General features: G+C 35.0%; 2 protein-coding genes across 3 annotated transcripts; one reads left to right on the top strand and one right to left on the bottom strand.

Annotated features, from left to right (window-relative positions):
* Positions 1-175: 175 nt before the first annotated feature.
* LOC145601157 (sulfhydryl oxidase 2-like) lies at positions 176-12,209 on the top strand. 2 transcript variants are annotated; one of them, XM_081657108.1, is made up of 12 exons: positions 176-589; positions 5,085-5,109; positions 5,197-5,289; positions 6,071-6,249; positions 8,233-8,302; positions 8,429-8,497; positions 8,582-8,655; positions 8,789-8,945; positions 9,589-9,629; positions 10,898-11,044; positions 11,148-11,588; positions 11,809-12,209. In XM_081657108.1, the coding sequence occupies exons 1-12, from the start codon at positions 351-353 to the stop codon at positions 11,828-11,830; spliced, it is 1,557 nt and encodes a 518-aa protein (XP_081513234.1). In that variant the 5' UTR covers positions 176-350; the 3' UTR covers positions 11,831-12,209. The 2 variants fall into 2 exon arrangements, with proteins under 2 accessions (XP_081513234.1, XP_081513233.1); XM_081657107.1 differs by having other exon boundaries at positions 11,148-11,633.
* An 840-nt stretch (positions 12,210-13,049) lies between these two features.
* Positions 13,050-16,826, bottom strand: LOC145602007 (inactive beta-amylase 9-like). The gene is made up of 3 exons (XM_081658116.1): positions 16,478-16,826; positions 14,286-14,768; positions 13,050-14,193 (listed from the first exon to the last, which is right to left on the bottom strand). Exons 1-3 carry the CDS (start codon positions 16,706-16,708, stop codon positions 13,315-13,317), a joined length of 1,593 nt encoding a protein of 530 aa, XP_081514242.1. The 5' UTR covers positions 16,709-16,826; the 3' UTR covers positions 13,050-13,314.
* Positions 16,827-19,952: the final 3,126 nt, after the last annotated feature.

The following is a 19,952-nucleotide window of genomic DNA, read 5'->3' as shown; positions in this document are numbered from 1 at the left end:
CTATCTTTCTATTTCCATTTAACGCTTACAAACAAAATTTTACCCAAGAATTCGTAAAACCTTTTAAAATTAAACTCTGTAAATATTAAAAAACGGAGGTGGTATAATAAACTAAAAATGCTGAAAGATCATGTCATGGAAGATCTAAAAAAAATGTAAAAAGACAAAACAAAACTTAAAAAAACAGGGATTAACCTAACTTTGCTCTCATACAACCTGCGCGCTTTCTTTCTTCACCATTATTTTACTTCACCATTATTGAAGTTTGTTTGAACAACTAAACTCACTTCAACCAAACCAAACCACCTTTTTATACTTCCGCCATTTTCAATTAACTCCACAATTCTTTGATGATCTTCAATCAAACTTCAATGTATTCATTTTTTGTGATTCTTCTTGTTTTCTCTCACTTCAATTTCGAGGTTTCGTCGTCCTCGATTGGATCTCGTTCAATTCTTCGGAAGATCACCGATGATGTTTCTAATGGTGAATTTCATGATGTTGTTGTTGAATTGAATGATACGAATTTCAAGGATGTTCTTCGTGAAACCCCTGCAACTTTTGCTATTGTTGAATTCTTTGCTCACTGGTTAGTGAATTATTTCAATTGTTTGGGTTTTGATCTGTTTTTCGTAGATTTGATTGATTTTTGTTTAGAATGAATTGAATTGGATATAATTGACTGTATTTATGTTTGAATTTTTGAGTTAAATGATATTAAATTGTCCCAATTTTAGTTGGTTGTTAATGTTTTGGTGGGTTTAGACAATTGTTGTTTACAGAAAACTAGAAATGTATGATTTAATAGGTATTATGGAGTCGTTGCTATTCGTGTTAAGTGTGGCATTACAGATTACAGAAATTGCGTTAATTGCAACTGCTGAGGCAAAGAAAGCATTAGCAATTGCAGATAGCTGTCTTAGGGTTCTGTTGATGATTGTGTACTGACCAATCGAATCAGCAGGTTGTCGCGGAGTAGACTTTTTAAGAGGGTGGGGGGAATTTATGAATTTTGTGGGGCGTATGATGTAGATATTTAGAATTGTTTCAATATGGGCAGATTTACTTGTAACCTACTAGTAGTATTATGTAGTAATTATGGGAATGGGGTGTCTTCAGATGGCAAAACTGCTTGTTTCTGTAATTTAGGATATTTAGATTAGAGTACTATATGCTAGCGTAGGTAGTTAGAGATGGTTGAAGTGGAGCTGTAAATTGAGTCCCCTGCCGCTTCTTTGTCTTCCTACAAACTCAATACTATACATCGTATGCTTTCATGTCCAAGAATCAAGTCTTTGACATCATGGTTCTTGTCTCGCTGAGGGAGAGCATGACTCTCGAGTCCGGAAATTGTGACATTGTTAGGGTTAGCTTTTAGGTACACGTGAATTAGTTTCTTGGAAAAGGGCTGGAAGTCGCTATAGTATACATGACAAAGCTATGTACTCCCTCCGTCCCCGAAAGAACGACTCATTTGGTGTAATTTTAGTCCTAAAATGAATGATTCATTTGTTTTTCCCAACATCTATTAAAATCACAAAATTACTAATGTATCCTCAAATATTTTTGTCATATAGCTCCTTCTCCCTATTTTATCCTTATATTTTTTCAGATATTTGTGCCATCTCCTCTCTAAATTTCTAAACTTTTTTTTCTCTCTCCTGCCACCATTAATTTTTCTGGTGTTTTCCCATACATTTGTACATGCAAATTATTGATGACTTGTGTATTCCCATACATTTGTATTTGCAAATTAAGTTTCTTAATACCCGCGAAATCAACCCAAATGGGTCGTTCTTTCGGGGACGGAGGGAGTACCTTATATGGATGTCCTAAAGGACTATACTTACATGAACATATGCTTAGTCTCTGTGCAATGATCAACTAATAAGGGACGGAGGTAGTATTTAGAAAGCAATTGTTGCTTGGGATAGGGAGGTGCTGCCAAAATACACTGGAGGCTTTAACACTCTTGATAACATTCCCTGGGTTTTGCCTAGGCGTTAGGTGAAATTAACACGGGGGATTTCATTATATTTGCAAAATCGTAATTATCTATAACAACATTAACTATCATCGTTATAGAAAGAGAGGAGAGAACTGACGTTTTTGGAGCTGCTTGATTGGCTGAAGGTAGTAGAATATGGAGGAGAGAGATTTGGAGTTGTTTCTAGAAAACAATAGTGTCAATGTTTTTCTCAGATGGGATGAAAATTTGGTATAAGCCTATAAGGCCAATTATAAAATAAGAGAGAAAAAAAACTAAGAATGATCATCACAGCTAAGAAAGATGACAACTTTTCTGGGGTATCTCAAAATAATATGTGACTATTATTTTTTTGGATGAAGGGAGGACAACATTATTTGCTCATATTCGTTCAAAGATCATCATTACATGGAGTAATGTAAAAATCTAATGCCTGAAGATGAATACATGAGTTTTAATAAAAGTTTGATCATGTGAAGCGTGATCAAACTTCGAATTCATAGAATGTGGAATTACAAAACTTATTCTGATTGTATGTTGTTTGGAAGAAATTAACACAAAGGGTTTTTTTTTGGAAAAATTGACAAAAATAATCCCAACTTTTGCCAGTTCGCTCAAAATAATCCCAACTTTGGATTATTTTTAAATAATCCGAGCTTTGGGATGTATCGATGCCATGTGACCGGTAACCCGTTAAAGAGGTATTTTTTTTTTAAATTTAAGTAACACCTGTCATCACGTGATTCGTCAAAATATTTAAAAAAATAAAAACTAAAAAACAAAAAATCAGCCCCAACCCACGACAACCCCCACCACCACCGGCAGCCTCTCTTGCCGCCTAGCCTTGGTACCACATCCGCCCCAAAACGCCACTACTAGACTCCCCTCTCTTTCGCCGGTGCCGGCTCTTCCGCCTCCCCTACCCCCTAAATTTCAAAACCCGAAACCCCAAACCACAATTATCAACAACCCCAAAAACTAGAAATGCCCAGCCCCACTGCAAAACACCCAATCGGCCCTCCTCCACCCTTGAAACCAGGGCGCTAGGGTTCCGAGGGTGGGATAGGCGGTGGTTGGGCGTTTAACGCGGTGGAGGAGGGAGTTTTTAGAGATTACGGCTGTTGGGGGTTGGTTTTTCGGGGGAACGGGGGCAGGGGAGGGCGGTGCCGGGGCGGGGCGGAGTGAGGGTGGCTGCCGATCTGGTCTGTGCTGGTGGGAGGAGTGCTGCCGGTCGTGGGTTGTTGGTGGTGGTGGGGAGGGTTGGTTCGTGGGTGAAAAACTGTTTTGTTTTTTTTAATTTAATTTATTTTTTCAACCAATGACGTGGTGACACGTGTCACCTAACCAGTTATAGCAAGTTAAGAAACTGGTTGGGATTATTTTGGGCGGACACATCCCAAAGTTCAGATTATTTAAAAATAATCCAAAGTTGGGATTATTTTGAGCGAACCGGCAAAAGTTGGGATTTTTTTTTATCAAATTTTCCTTTTTATTTTTATTTTTTATTTCTATATTCACAGTATAATAATTATCTATATCAACACTAATTATTATTGTCATAGAAAGAGAAGAGAGAACTGACCGTTATTTGGAGCTGCTTGATTGGTTAAAGGCGGTTGAATATGGTGGAGAGAGATTTAAAGCTGTTTTTGGAAAACAAACATGTCTTACCCCCCAATGGGAATATGGGATAGTGTCAAAACTTTTGGTATATGGGCATTTAAAAAAAAAAAAGTATTATAAGAACTTAGCTCCTATATGTATTTAAATACATATATTTTACCAAAGCTATTTATTTACAAGAATCAATTCGTAATACAATTTCATGAAAAAGAAATCTATAATCATAATAAATACCGACTCCGTTTCGTTTTGATTGGCATGATTTGACTTTGGACACTATTCACATAAGTTACTTTGACTTACTTTTGTGATTTATTTTTAAGAAATTCAGTCATGTCTTGTTACTTGTTAGATTCGTTTCAATTTCTTTTTTCTAGAATTAAAATATAATATTTTTGCTTATAGATAATAGAAGATATGAATATTTGAAATCCTACGTTGACAAACTTCCTTAATGTCTCAGCTAAAATGAAAAAGAGAATGTACCTATTAATTTATAGATATTCTGAAAACATTGAATATTTTTTTTTTTTTTTTTTCCGTACTTAAAAAGGTGATGTCAAAATTGATACTTCTATCAGTCTATCACATATGATATGAAACAAATTTGAAAAAAGAATATAACATGAGGTTTCTTAACTTTAATGTTTCTTGCTTTAGAGCATTGTAACATGTTGCTTAGATAGTTAGATGTAAGCTTTCATCTCTCAAAGGCAGAAAAAAAGTAAAAATGGCTTTGTTAGTTGCTAGCTGGATTTTTGGTCTGCCCTTGGGTTTTTTATACCCCATTATATCTTAAAAAATTAACCCCGTCTGGTGGCAATAATAGAAGTCAGCTTCTCTAGAAGAAATGCAACAAATCATTACTGCCTTCTTGCACTATGTTGGTTGTCTTTCTGGGGTTTTGGAGACGCGAGATTGTTTCTACATACTGAATAGCTGCAGTTTTTTTGGTTAATGTGTAGTTGTGGCTTTTTTGGTTACTTTATGAGGGCACATTCTCCTTCTTTTAGATATTGTTCTGTGCAATTCTAGTAAAGTATTTATTATGAATGATAATAATAAATAAATAAATAAATAAGTTGGTGACATCATGTTTGATTGTTAGTACCAGGATGTGAAGAGTTTCAAGGTAGGGACTAGAGACTCGGGACTCTTTCTAGAACATAGCTTATTGCTGAATCTTGATGAACAATTGATGTTTAGGGAGTTAGGGATAACTCTTAAAAAGTGGCTAAATTGGAAATATATGTTTTTTGTAAACTACCCCCGTCCCAATGAAATATAAAAAATCTCGGAGTTGAACTTTTCTGGCATCTTTTTGGTTCTCCAAATCATTGGGGATTGTGATCATACAAAAGTTTATGATTAAATCTAACATCACCATAGCTACTTAGATACTATATGAATCCTAGGTTATACTGGTGGTTGTTATCATATGCTGACTCTTTTAATTTGCAATGTGATCTGACAGGTGCCCTGCATGCAGAAATTACAAGGTAGAATCAAGTGATTATTAGTTTTTAGCTGCAAATAATGCTTCTTTATAACCAACTGTGTGATAAATTGGAATTGCCTTTATGCAGCCTCATTATGAAAAAGTTGCAAGGATTTTTAATGGGCCTGATGCGGCACATCCAGGAATTCTTTTGATGGCTAGGGTAGATTGTGCCTCAAAGGTATTGGTGCTTTGCTCCTGTGTCACCTTTATCACCTCTGTGACTGCATATTTATCGCTCTTCTTTAGTGAGAATGTGACTATTACGTCAGATATCTGGTTGAAGTCTAAATATTCGAGCTGAGTCTTTCCTATGTGTCATACGTGATACGGCTTGTATTGATGAAATGGTGATATGGCAACCTTATTGTGATCATTGCACCTATTCCTCTTTTTATTTTATTTTATTTTATTTTATTTTTTTTATGTTCGGGAGAAAATTGTTTATTTATGTCATTTGAGGTTATGCTTCATATGAGTTTGAACAGTTGAATGAAAAAAAAAAATGAGGCAATTAGTATGCTCTTTTTTTGCTCTACTAAAATGAAGAAATCCCTGCAGATATGACATGATTTTGGCTTCCTATTTTTCTTACTTTTTCATTTTGATACTGCCTTAATGCCTTTCCTTTCTAAGTTTTCTCATCCTTTTGTTTGGGGTGGGTTATGTTGTTTGGTTCTGTGATTTGAATATCATTATGACATCATATTCTTGTAATGGGAGAGTGATCATTGAAATTGTTGTGATGTGTGAAATCTCAACTTACTAGCAATGGCAGTCCTCTTCATATTCTATTGGAATTCCTTCTACAATTGTGTATAGTGTATGCCTTAGCTTTGTTCCAACATTTTCATTCATTAATTTTTAGCTGCTTCTGTTTTAATGATTGCATGCATATAACCAAGTTCTTTCTAGTGATTATCCTTTTTTATTTTATATTTTTCACTTTTTTGGCAGCACAGATAAATGCCAAACTATGTGATAGGTTTTCAGTGGATCGTTACCCTATGCTTCTTTGGAGTAGGCCTGGTAAGTTTGCATCAACGGCTGTTTGGGATGGAAATGATGGTGATATAATGTCAATCAAGGATGGGCGCACAGCTGATCGGCTGCTTAATTGGATAAATAAGAAAATGAATAGGTGAGGATTCTATTGTTCTATTGCAACCAAGTTTATAAACAAGATGATTTGTGGTAAAGTTTTACCCTGGGACTCTGGGTTCTGTGCGGTACATTGTTTTTGTTGCATGCTTTTTGTTTAGCATTATGGATTTGGTTTGACATTTTTCACTGCATTGCTGATGTACAGGTCTTTGGTTTTATAGCTAGATACTCGGGGGATATTTACTCTTTATTAAAAGTAACAGCAGAGGACAACTCTAGGGAAAAAAAAGCCCAAAAAAAAGAAGAAAAATATAACACTTTGACTCTTATTCTTGCCTGCACATTTCATCTTTTACTTTGAAAATATGCATCGAGACTCTTCTGTCAACATTTAACCTAATATTTGCTTTTTAAATATTCATAAAAAAATTCATGTGAATGTAAGTATTTGAAAATAGTAAAAGTCAAATTGTTGCAAATAATAAATATGAAGGAGGTTTTTGATTGTTGACTACATGACACATTTTCTTAGTGCAACATACTATACTAAAGAAATTCTAGAGGGCAAACGTGGTTTACCATACTCTTTGTATGTGTTGGTGGGCCTGCTGACATCAAGGTTACTCAAGGGAGCTGTATAATGGAAATTGGAAGAATTTTTAATATGCCAATTGTTATTTGATCATGCTCCATGAAGGAAATTGTTAGATCAAATATGTGTGCAATTTATAAATGTGTACTTGAAATGGGGTTGCATTGTTCTCTCTCTCTCTCTCTCTCTCTCTCTCTCTCTCTCTCTCTCTCTCTCTCTCTCTCTCTCTCTCTCTTCCCCTTGACCTTTTGTTGGAGCTCAATATTGCCTCCTTTGATGGTTTTATAAACCAAGATCTACTTTGTTATAATAAAGATTATCTTTGTTTTAATCTTCCTTTTATTATTTTTAGAAATCTTAGTATGTTAGAAAGCTGGTCCCATACCCTATAAACCCTAGCATAGGCTGTACCCAATTCACATGGCCATAAACTGGTGAACAGCCTGGATTGACAATTTAAAGAAAATACTTCACAAATGATTTAGAATTCAGACCTTGGAACTTGGTTCTCTTGATGTAACTGCTTGTCCTCCTTTTTCTTATTAGGGTTGACACCCCATTAGTGCTCTATGATTATTTCATCCATTCTCAAATTAGTACTCCCTTTGTCCCTATTTATTTGCCCCATTAGTATTTATGGTTTCCAAGACATGTCTTGAAACGCATATATTCATTTCCATATGCGTAATATTATAAGAGCTTGCTATAAATCAAATATACAATGAGACAAATCCAAAAAGATCCCACATGGCTGTATTATCACCTTTTGATTAACCGGATCTTAAGATTGAATGAAACCAAAAACCCAATGTGTCTGTGCGCGCGCGCACGCGTGCGTGTGGGCGGGCGGGCGCGGGCTTGCGCGTGCGCGCATACGCTCGTGTGTGTGTGTGTGTGTTGAATTTAGATCATAATCCAAGGAATGGAGGAGGTTGCATGATGGAGAAGTAAATTTATTCACTACTTTTTGGTGACTCTTTACAAAATTATTTAAATGAAATAAGATTCATAAAGTTTCTTTTTTAATTTGTTTCTTTAACTATGCATCTAAATCTGTTTTATTATTTGTAATTGTTTAATTGCTAACTTAATTAAGATGTTTGAAATTGCCCACACCACCCCCCCCCCCCTCCTTTTTTTAAATTATGGTGATGTGTTTTTTCTCTTTTTAAAAGATGCTGACATAATTTTTATGCTATCTTTAAAACATGGTGACATATTCCACATTCTGTCTTTTCCCGAACTAATTGTGAAGAAGCAATGCCTACCAATCTACCATGGCTACTAACCCACATGGCCACATGAAAGCTCATTCCGCTGATATTGTTAATTTGTGTAAATTTAATCCATAATGCTGTATTTTATTGAGTGTTTACTTTACATTACTATTATTAGCTCCTAGAATGATGCTAGATTGTCTTTCTGCAGCTCATATGGTTTTGATGACAATAAATATGAACATGAGCACCTTCAATCAAAGACTTTAGTTCCTGAGCAGGTACTTTTAACTATAAGAAGCTGGTTGATTTTTAATTATTTTTATTTTATTTTATTATTGTTGTTGTTGATAATGATGATGATGCCTTGATTTGGTGTAATAAAATTCTTGTTATTCTGCATGAAGATTGCGCAAGCAGTTTATGACATTGAGGAAGCAACATCTTCTGCTTTTGATATTATTATGCGGCATAAGGTACTGTCAGTCATCTGCTTAGATTAATTTGTGCTAGGCTTGTTTCAAATTTCATTTCTTTATATTCTACATGTGGTATGACAGATGATTAAACCGGGGACCAAAGCTTCACTCGTGAGGTTTCTTCAACTTATAGCAGCTCATCATCCTTCAAGGAGGTATGCCATATAGTTCTCCCCAAACATCACATCTGCCAGATGAGACCATAATTTTATCAATGCTTTAAGGAAGTGCCTAATTTAAGTAGTTTTTTTTTTTTTTTATTTTTTTATTCTACCATGGTGGTATCAGATGCCGTAAAGGAAGTGCTGAGATACTTGTCAACTTTGATGACTTGTATCCACCAGAGATTATGGCAGATAATAAAGAAGATGGCATATCTGAAAATGCAACGAAAATTCTTGAGAGTTTCCAGATTTGTGGAAAAGATGTTCCTCGTGGATACTGGGTTGGTACTTCTCTTTACTAATTCTTGTTTTATTTCTGGTATTTTGCTATCTTACGCCTCCTCTCTTCCTGCTCCTTCCCTTTAGTCAGCATACCAGCCTCCTTGCCAACCATATCCATCCTCCCTCCTCTCCTTCTTTACCACCTCCTTGTCTCCACCTTAGCCACACCTTCACATTCCTCACCCTTGCCCAAAGTCTGCGGAACACAGAGTAGGGGAAAACTGTGTTGTCATCAGAGTTTAGTTTAGTACAATTAACAAACACAAAATTTCTGCCTATTGCTGTGTTGGAGACTTGGAGATTAGGGTGTTATATGTACTCATCAAATCAATTGTAGGGAAACTGTTTATCTAATTTCCTTAGGTGAGATGCTTTTATTGCTTTTTTAGGGAACAAAAAAATATAGGGAGTAAATAGTTAAAGAGACAATTATTTAGCCAAAGTAAATTGAAAAGTGAAAACAAAGAACTTCTAGTTAGCCAGGAATTAATTAAATTATAGAATTTGAACATTATAATTTTCATCTTTGTTGTTGTTGTTGTTGTTTTTTATTTTTTTATTTTTTTAAAAAACAAAAAATTGTTTTCTTATTGAATATTTCAATAAAATACATTTTGATTTCTCTCGGTTGTCTGATTGCAGATGTTCTGTCGAGGAAGCAGGAATGATACAAGAGGCTTTAGGTGTGTGAGCTCATTGTTCTGTTGTAGTCTCTACTTAGCTTCTTCAGTTAATTTAATTAATGTTTTGGAGATATAAACATCAAGCTGAAGCATGTGGCAATCAAATTAACTCAATTATGTTTTTTTTTTTTTTTTTGGGTGGGGGTGGGGGGGAGGGAGCGGGTTACACAAGGATTGTGTTCCTTTGCTCTGTTGCTTTATAAAAGACTGCCATCATTTTGAAAATTAAAGTTAATTCCATTGGAATGTGGTTTATTATTGACTTGCCTTTCAGTACTCAAGATTACCTTTCTCCATTGATCAAACTTGAAACATTTCTACTTTTTGCTAGGCTGTTTCTTTTACCCTGTGATACATTGGTAGAAGTAGAAAGAGTTAAAATCTGTGCCTACACTTGGATGATATTTAATGGTAGTATAGCATTAGGATATTAGATTCTATGTTGCATCTTTTTCTCGTTGTACAAAATGATACTCCTATGGATGATTTAGGGGGCGATTGGTTTAGTGAAGGTAAACAAGGAGAATGAAAACTTAATCCTTATCTTTAAATTTATCACCTTTATCCTTCCATTCAACCACCATCACCACCACCCTATCCTTCAATCTACCCTTCCCTCCTCAACCACCACCATACAACCACCCTCTGCTGCCATCCTCCTGCCCCGTCAACCTCTTGTTGCTACTATTGCTCCTCTTGTGTGTTTGTGGTTTCAGGGTGGGTGGTCTGATTTCGGGTGGGTTTGGAATGGGTGTGGTGGTTTAGGGGTGGTTAGGGTGGGTGGGGTTTTTTAGCAGGTGAGGGGATGTTTTCGGGCTGTTAGGGTGAGTTTTGGGCAGGAGAAGTTGGGTATCGGAATATTCATTGTGGTTTGGGTGGGGTATGACTGTATGAGCGCTGGTAGGGCCGCAATAGCAATGCTTGTGCGGGCTGTGGTGGTGGGTGGTGTTGGGCGATTGTGGTAGGTGGTGCGGTTGGCAGTTGTGGATGCGACGGTGTTGGGGTGGTTCAAGAAAGGATTGGATATACAATTACCATTGTGGAGGTGAGGAATCAAAGTAGAGGACTTTGAGGGTATGAAAACGGTAAAGGAAATGATCTAAATGGCATAACAATCAACAACAAAGGGAATCAGCATATTTTAATTTCTTACTCTTGTCTCTTTGATAATTGCCCCATACCTTATGCCTCCCTAGTTTGTTAATGAGAGCTGTAGAATTTTGAAAATTGTTATAATACGTCTAATGATGGGTTTGCTTTATCTGCAGTTGTGGATTATGGGTTCTATTGCACTCCCTTTCGGTGAAGGTTGAAGATGGAGAGAGCCACACTGCATTCACAACCATATGTGAATTTATTCACAACTTTTTCATCTGCGAGGAATGTCGGGAGCATTTTTTTGACATGTGTTCGAGGTGAGGATGGCTAGAACCCACTCCTTTGACTTAGCAAATTCTTCAGTTTGAAAATTTCAGCATGGTCAAGGATTGTTTGATGTGAGATTATTTTACATTTCAGGGTTGATAGTCCTTTAAACAGTACACGGGACTTTGCCCTTTGGTTATGGGACGTGCATAATCAGGTCAATGAAAGGCTAAGTAAAGAAGAAGCTGCTCTTGAGACTGGGGATCCCAACTATCCAAAGATGATCTGGCCTCCAAATCAGCTATGTCCTTCTTGTCACTTGAGCCAGAAAAGTGACTCGAGCAGCCAAGTTAATTGGGACAAAGATGAGGTGTTCAAGTTCTTGGCTAGTTACTACGGAAAAACATTGCTGTCTGTATACAAGGACAAAGACCTTCTAAGGCATGAAGAGGTTCAGCATTCACATGCTGAAGAACAGATGGAGGCAACAAATCCCATGGTTGTGTCAATTGGAGCAGCTCTTGCTCTTGCTGTTGCTAGCGCTTTATTCGGAGCATTGACTTGCTATTGGCGCTCACAGCAAAAGAGCCGAAAGTATAGACATCTACACTCTTTAAAGAACATATGACTATTAGGAGGGTAATGAACTTTTTTAAAGATGTCCGGACATAAATCAACTGGAATTTAAAAAAGAAAAAATGAAAAAGAAAAAAAAAAAAAAACCCCTTGAAAGTAGGTTTTAATAAGTGCATGTTATTATTAATATTTTTTTGTTTGAAATATTTATCCTATGTCCTTTCACCCTTGATTTCAGGCCAAGAAGAAGCTGGAATTGAGATAATTGAAGGAATGAGTATTGAGCACAGTTTACCGAAGGCATGGCCAAGGCAGTTTTAATATGGAAATCTGGGTTAAGAATGTACATTTAAGGCTTCTGAACTGTCTCATGCAGAGTGCACCGCGGCTCTTTGCTGTACCATTATTTGCAATGTACAGAGCATCTGAATTTGGTCGGCAGTTTCGTAAACTCACATATGTTGCCTCTTAGCCACATACTTACACAATACACGCTTTCTTGTTCATTTTTTGTATGATGCATACACACTGTAGTGGAACTTCAGAAATTATCATGAAATTGGTTCTCATATGCTATTATTAGCGGCTAATGTCTGTAGGTAAGGGTATTGTTTAATTTGATGCCAATTTTTGAGTAAAGATGAGGGTTACATATGTTCATTTATATTTCGAGTTATGTCTGCTCCTACGAGTTTATACTGTCAAATTTCTCTCATTTATGTCTTAGGAAAAAGTAGCTGAATACTGTGTACTGTTGGGTTTACTGCAAATGATTACTCTTTTACTTCATGGAAGTGTAATACATAAAAATCCTTCTTCAATTCTTGAAAACCCACTCCTCAGCAAATTCTTTGCTGTACCATTTTATACAATGTACAGAGCATTTTGAATTTCGCCAGACCTTTTGCTCAACATCAATTTCCGCAGCGTCTCTTAAAACATCTTTTGAGGAGAAATCTTTCTTCTAAGCTTGGATGGATTCCCACAGCAACCATAGCGGCAAAATAATTTAAAACTAGTGAGTACCCCGGGGAGATGCCCCGAATAACTTTTTGTAACATTATCTAGTGAGAAATTTTAGCTAAAATTGATGTTAGAAATACCATTTTTGTAAAGGAAACAAGATTAATTCCTCGGCCAATTATTGCCCAAACAAGATGAGAATAACCTCAGTTTTAAAACAATCGCATTATGTACAAGGTCTTGTAATAAAAACTTGCCCATAATTTTTGGCATTATGGCAACTGAACAAGAACTGTTAGTTCTTAGTAGTATCCTTTGCTGCTCGAAGGAACAACAAAATTTCATAGCCCAAAGCTCGATTGGCCAGAAATCAAACCTTGAACAATTTAGGGTATAAACTCTTTTTTGGAAAAGCTGCACCAATTCAAGGTTAAAAGTCATAACCAAGATACAGATAAAACAATCAGGATTCAGGAGCAGAAGACGAGCAATCATTAGGTCAAAGAGAGACAAAAAGAAACTGAAAGGGGCATGCATTCAGGGAGCTAAGGTTCATGAATTTGACTGAGAGAGCTGCACTCTCTACAAAAGTTTTACTTTTCTTTTTTTTGCTCTAAATTGATAAACCTACAAGCAACGGCATATAAGCCAATTTAACTTTCGACATAACTACGAAACATTATGGCAAGTAGATTGATATAGAGCAGGTTTACATGACAACATCGCTATAATTATCTTTACAAGGTTCAGTATTTACATAACTCTTCTAAAGAAAGAACATTTATGCAGTTTGCATCTGGAGAACTTCTGGCTTCACATTTACAGGTTCTGCAACTCTCCTAGTTTCTGGCATATCATCGACATCTACATCCAACTGATTTACTCCACGAACGAATGCTGTGAACATAGGAAAATGTTTAGGGGAGAAAAAATCTGCTCCCATTCTTTGATATGTGAATGAATCCACTACCGGGTTCTCTTCTGATAGATAGCTCTTTATATTAGAAAATCCATCAGTCACTTTAGAAAGTGAAAGGTTCTCGCCAGATATACCCACCCCTTGCATTCTGCATACATCTTTAATTTGTGCAAGCAATGACTGAGGACTTGATCCATTTGGTTCATGAGCGTCAGACAGGTCCAATCCTGGCAATATTATTCTGCATGAATTTTTGCCGAACATCTCAATTACTTCTTCATATCCATCTCTATTAACTGTGTTGTAAAAACCAGCAGTCAACTCTGAAGGGTGGGACCGAGTCTTATACCATGAATGCACCAAGGGTAATTTTCCAGAAATGATCAATGGTGTTTCACCAAAAACAGTCGAGGCAAGGGAAAGAATGCAGTTCCCATGAGAGATGAGCTGATTGGAATACCATGAAAGAAAAAAGTCGCCATAAGGAGTCTCCCAAGATCCACCATTATCCTTAAAGAAGTTTTTCGCACAAGGAGGCTCATCGTATGAAGGAACGTCATGAGGCCCACCCAGACCCCACATTGGTTTGCCCATCTTTTCAGCATACTGCTTGAGGTGTGTGAGCATGTATTTGTCATAGCACTGGAATTCTCCAACACCCGAGTGGTTATTGTGTGATGCTGAATCATGGCATGAAGGGTAACGAAGCTCACCATCAGGTCCAAGCCCTATTGTGACACCCTACAGAAAATAATGGGAAAGATATTAGTTAGCAATAATGCTACCTCACAAGTGTGATAGCAAATTATACTAAAGAAGGTATCTATACTCACAGTGATAGTGGATCCCATGAAAGGTGAAAATGTTGATTTGAAGCTCTCACAGAAATTTTGATACACTTGGATAGGCGATCTAGTGTCAAAAATAGGTAAATCATCAACAGCTAATGATAAACACTCTTTGTATTGTTGCCCCAAACGGTCTGTGAAGTATATACTTGGGTCAGACTCACCGAATTGAGACACCCAATCAGGGAGAGGAATTTTTGGTTCCTGAGAAGCATGGAAGCAGATGCTTACACGCAGCTTTAAACCCACTTTTTGGACCATCTCAGCAATCGCAAGGTAGCCAGACCAGTCATACTTTCCCATAGCATCCTTCTCAACAATTCCCCACCAGACAGGAAGCTCCACACCATCAACGCCCATTAGCTTCAAAGCTTTTAAGCCAGCAGTTATAGCTCTCTCATGATTCAGTGTGTTGTCCCTTGACACTGTATCTAAGGGTAACCCAACAAAAAGGCTTACGCCATCAACCTGGATATTTAATAATTGGTACGATTAGACATGAGATCGATAGTAGGTTTGATAATGACAAAAATATACAATCCAAGGACCAAACTGATCCAGAAATTTTGAAGATAGATAAATATAGTGAACCTATACTACAAAATTCTTCATTATATTCCCACAAGTTTTTGATCTTAAACTGTTTCTCTATTAGTAACATTACCATAATTGAATTTACCATTTGCGGAATACATAACCTTCAACACCCCTCACCCCCGAAAAATATGGTGAAATAAAAAAACATTCAATGTTACCAAATCAACTTCCCCTTCTTTGGCCTTGAATACCTCACCATACAAAGATCACACCCCCTCTATCCTACAAAAAATGTCTCATATCTCATTGTTTGCCCCACAAAAATCGACTAACTTCTTCCTTGGGCTAGTCCATTCAATATAATATTGTTTTTCATTTTCATCTTTAACATATTAAATTCATCTTCTCTCTAAACTCTCTTAAAGCATTACTCTTCCATTAGTCCCCACTATCTCTTACTCGAGGAAACCCCAATTTATCACAAGATAATATGTCAATCAAGTGGCATTTTCGTAAATAAATCCACAATTTACCAAGTCATGAAATTTTAGTTACAAAAGCTAAAATTTAACGAAAAATTGTTGCTTTATTTACGAAATTACCACTTGATTAACATTTTTTGCTAATCTTTGCGGTAAAATTGAATTTTCTCATCAATAACTGTATACTAAAAGACACACCAGCCATGACACGTGTCATCTCCTGGTGTGTCCATAGTATATTTTTTTAAAAAAAAAAATAAAAGTTTATTTAAAGAAACAAATAATATGACAAAGATACAATAATGACAAAGATGTGGCTATATATTCCCACCATCAATTATCTCACATAATTAAGGAAACAATAATAATCACCAAAAAAATATTTACTAAATATACCATGATTATCCTAACATATATACAGTGATATATAATTATGCAAATTTTCCCTTAAAAAAAAATCTTTGATTTAACAAAAATAAGGAAAATTTAATTTTAAATTTGCAGACTTAAAAAGGATACCCTTCAATAAAAGACTTAACAAAGATTAAAATAAAAAAAAAAAAATAATAATATATAATAAAAGGTCAATATACACACTAGCAATGACACATGTCAATTTCTGGTGTGTCCTTAGTATATTATTTTTTTAATAATTAATTACTACGAAGTATAGTTTATTTAAGGAAATTATTTTAAAAAAAATGTTTGTTTTTGTCAAATATATAAAATGAGCAATAATATTTTTCATTCTTATTCAATTTTGTTCAAGATATATTAAACAATTTTTATATTTTATGCTATAAATAAATTAATTTGTCAAAAAAAAATATGGGGTAATTAAAATAACTGTGCCATGCACGGGAACTAACCTAGTAAAATTCTAATTACTAAAACTAACAATATACACTACCTCATTTTTAGTCTGTATACACTTCTACTTAACAAACCACAGAAATTCTAATTCTACAATAGTTTTCACTGGATTTTCTTCAATTTATAATAATAATAATAATAATAATAATTCAGAAAAGCTGATATAATTTTTGTTTATCACTAAATCACAGGATTCGCAGCAGCAACAACAAAAAAAATTAATATATTTAATAAATAGAAAATTTGAATAATTAAATTAAAATAAATATAGAAGAGAAAGCTCACAGAAATTGAACTAGGGGAAGCAGAAGTCTTCTCAACAGGTATAACATCAGATTGCACAGCTCTAAGAGGAAATCGAAACCCATAATTACCCTTTTCCTTAATCTTTGATTGATCAAATAAAACCCTAGATTTCTGTTTCTTATTTCCAAAATTGGAAACACATAAATCTCTCAGATTTTCTTCAATCTTCCCAATCTTCATCTGAGAATTACCAATTACTGATATCTCCATTTTCCCAAGAAACAAATCGATTTAACACTAAAAAAATTAAACTTGATTGAAAAATATGAGAATTTATGAACAATTTTTTTGGAGTATAGTAGTAGAAAAGTGTTTGATTTTTAATTTGAAAGAAATGTAAAGATGTTTAAATAGGAAAAGTGCATTCTTAGGTGGGTGAGAAAGTGCAAAGTGAGAGCCAACAAGAAATTGACACGTGTTGAGTACAGGTGGCAAATGAAGAATAGCCGCAAATAATGGTTATGGATTAGGAACTTTGCTCGTTTTTTCTGAAAGTTTGAAAAGGTTGTTTGTGGATGAAACAATCTTAAGACATTTTTCACAAGCATGTGACTATTAATCTAATTTTGATTTCTATGTTTGAGTATTCTTATCCATATAAGAAATAACAACTTGGACTTACACTTTTATTTTGGGGCATTTAAGTGGAAACATATTGCATATTTGTATGAAAATTTTGGATTTTATAGTGTACTATGAGTGACATTCAATTTCTATGTTTGAGCATTCTTATGAATCTTATCCATAATACCTCCTCAGTTTTTTAGTTGCTACACTTTTATTTTTACGGTCTCCTAGACAATTTTTTAAGAGGATAGCGATAGAGAGAAAAATACAAAAAGACTTGCATGGACTTGGTAAATGCAAATAAGAGGGACTCATGTGGGTAGGAGAGAGAGTTTTATCTTAACAATTTTCAAAAATAGAAAAGTGTAACAACTAAAAAGAAACGAAGAATGTATAAAACTTATTACAATTTGAACAAGAGTATTTGAACAAGAGTTTTATAATGGGAATCTATTAAGGATTATTGTAAATTATGGTGTAAGGCAAACTATTCTGTTAGTTTATATTCCAATTTAAAAGTTTGGGGGTTTCTTTTAGAAAAACATGTAGCAAAAAAATACTAGTACATAAAAAGAAGTCATTGAGTAATACCATTACATGAGTTACACTAGCTATTATACCAACAAGTGTTGGCTTATTTGGTAAGGTTCTTTCATCATATTCTAAAGGTTTGGGGTTCAGGGTATTTGGGGATACGAATTTCTTTACCCTCCCCTCTACTCCCACGTGCCTAGCAACAGAAGAAATTATGATAATATTATTAGTTATTAAATAATTTGTTAAAAAACTTATCTAAGCATATAGATGTATTTAATGGCACACATTACAAAAAAAAAAAAAAAAAAACAAAAACAAAAAAAAATGACAAAATTACGTACAGTCAGTATAATTGAGGTTAGAAAATATATATTTTTTATTTTGGTATCGGGAATGGGCTGCCCATACCTTTTTACTATGTAATAATTTTCCTAACTACAAACAATTGAAAGAAATGAACAATGCTAGAACAAAAATTACAAACACAAACACAATCTTCGTTGAATTCTCTCCCAAAAACATTGATTTGACCTATTTCTCTCTCTCAGTTTTCCATTGAAGCGCACTTCACAATCTCCATTGAAGTTTCTATCTTCTATTGACTTAGGTAAGATGTTGGTTTCTTTTTTGTAATAATCGGATATTAGTTCAATCTAGGGCCTGTTGTTATTTCAATTCTCAATTTAGGGTTCATTGTTAATTCCATTATTGAACTATTGTTTCCTAAGAAATTTTTGTTATATCATTGCTTGTGTTTGTAATTTAATGTATATATCTCATCCTGTAGGACGGAGTACGTGTATTAAGTCTGTTTTTTGTTGCTGTTGTATTAACTATGAAATTCAGACTTTTCTCCTTATTTCGCCCTTCTTGCTCAATAGCAAGAGGAATAGGAAAAAGGAACACGAATAGGAAGAGGAATTGTGAGCAAAGGTAGTTGATGAAAAAAACAAAGCACAAGTTGATGATAATCCTTGCCATAATAATTAAAGATATTTAGACTCTGCATTCCGCTCATCGCACAGAAACCATGTCTTTATGTTTTTACAAAATGAGTACATTGTAATCAATTATGATCCCAAGTCACCAACAAAGGATTGGCTTCTCCATGGTCCTCTCATGATTTACGACGGTTTACCTTAACTTTACGATATCATATTTAATAAAAGAGGTATAAACTTTGCTTTTGGTTGTCATGGTGTTGATAAAGCATTTCTGTCTCATATAATAAGTGTGCGAAGATAAAGTATTCACCAAATAATACCTTACTGATGAAGTGATTATACACGAAAGATGCTACTCAGAGATGTTTCCTTGTCAACAAGAGATAGAGTTTAGGAATCCTTTTCCACAGCTGCTTTTGAATCCACTTCACCAATGAAGTTTACCTTTTTTACAAGTTAGAGGTATATCATGTTCAACTATTCTAACAACGAACTCATTGCCATTGGTCTCATAACAGAGGCATTTCCTTGTTTGAGCAAGACCGTCTTTACAACTAACATTGAATATTCTTTTGCCTCACATAAGCATAATCAAGCTTACCTTTTCAAAGGTAATTCTTATGTGCTCATTCAATATAACCAACGCCTATGCTAAGATGTCAAATTTCTTTTCTTTGTTTTTTTTTTTATTTATGTTTTACCTAAAATAACAAGCGCCTCCAAGTATTGTGTTAGATATAGGTCACCACCAAAATGTTATTGTTATAGTGTTTTATTTATTACTGTAGGCGTCGTTCGAAGCGCGCCTCGTTAAGCATGTGTGAATATGCTTGGCACTCATAGGAAGTGGAAATTGACATATACGATAGGGACAAGGATTAGGGATAAGGAAAGTAGGGAGCCATTAACAAGTTTTTAAGGAACTTGTAAACCGTTCACGGATCATTATAAGGCAACCACGAAAAGGGACAACGATAGGCAACAACGATTGACCCGTGAAGGTTACACCCCATTCATAATCCATGAGATTACTAACTCAATATGGTTCGGAACCACAAAAGGAGGATCGGGGATGATGGTACAAAGTGAGTCACAGAGTCACATTCGCCCGTATTGGCCTCTACTCGATTCTTATTGTGAAAAGTATTCTTGCGATCTCAAAGGCATACAAACAAAGATTCAATTTGCTCCAAACTATTAATATGCTAAATTGGTTGAATACTAATGCAACATATTATTCTATAATATTGTGATCACTTCAATTAAATAACAAGAGTAAAAGGAACCTAAACCGGTCGTCCAAATTATCTTATTAGGCGTGATTTTCAATTACATATTCCCTTTAAACATGCAATATGGTGATCAATAAAAAAAACTAATAGAAAAAACATCAATATTGGAAGCAA

The sequence above is a fragment of the Chenopodium album genome, chromosome 21 (assembly GCF_948465745.1).
Source record: "Chenopodium album chromosome 21, dcCheAlbu1.1, whole genome shotgun sequence".
Classification (NCBI taxonomy): domain Eukaryota; kingdom Viridiplantae; phylum Streptophyta; class Magnoliopsida; order Caryophyllales; family Amaranthaceae; genus Chenopodium; species Chenopodium album.
The sequence above is the reverse complement of the archived record's forward strand: the minus strand, read 5'-3'. Positions and strand labels throughout refer to the sequence as shown.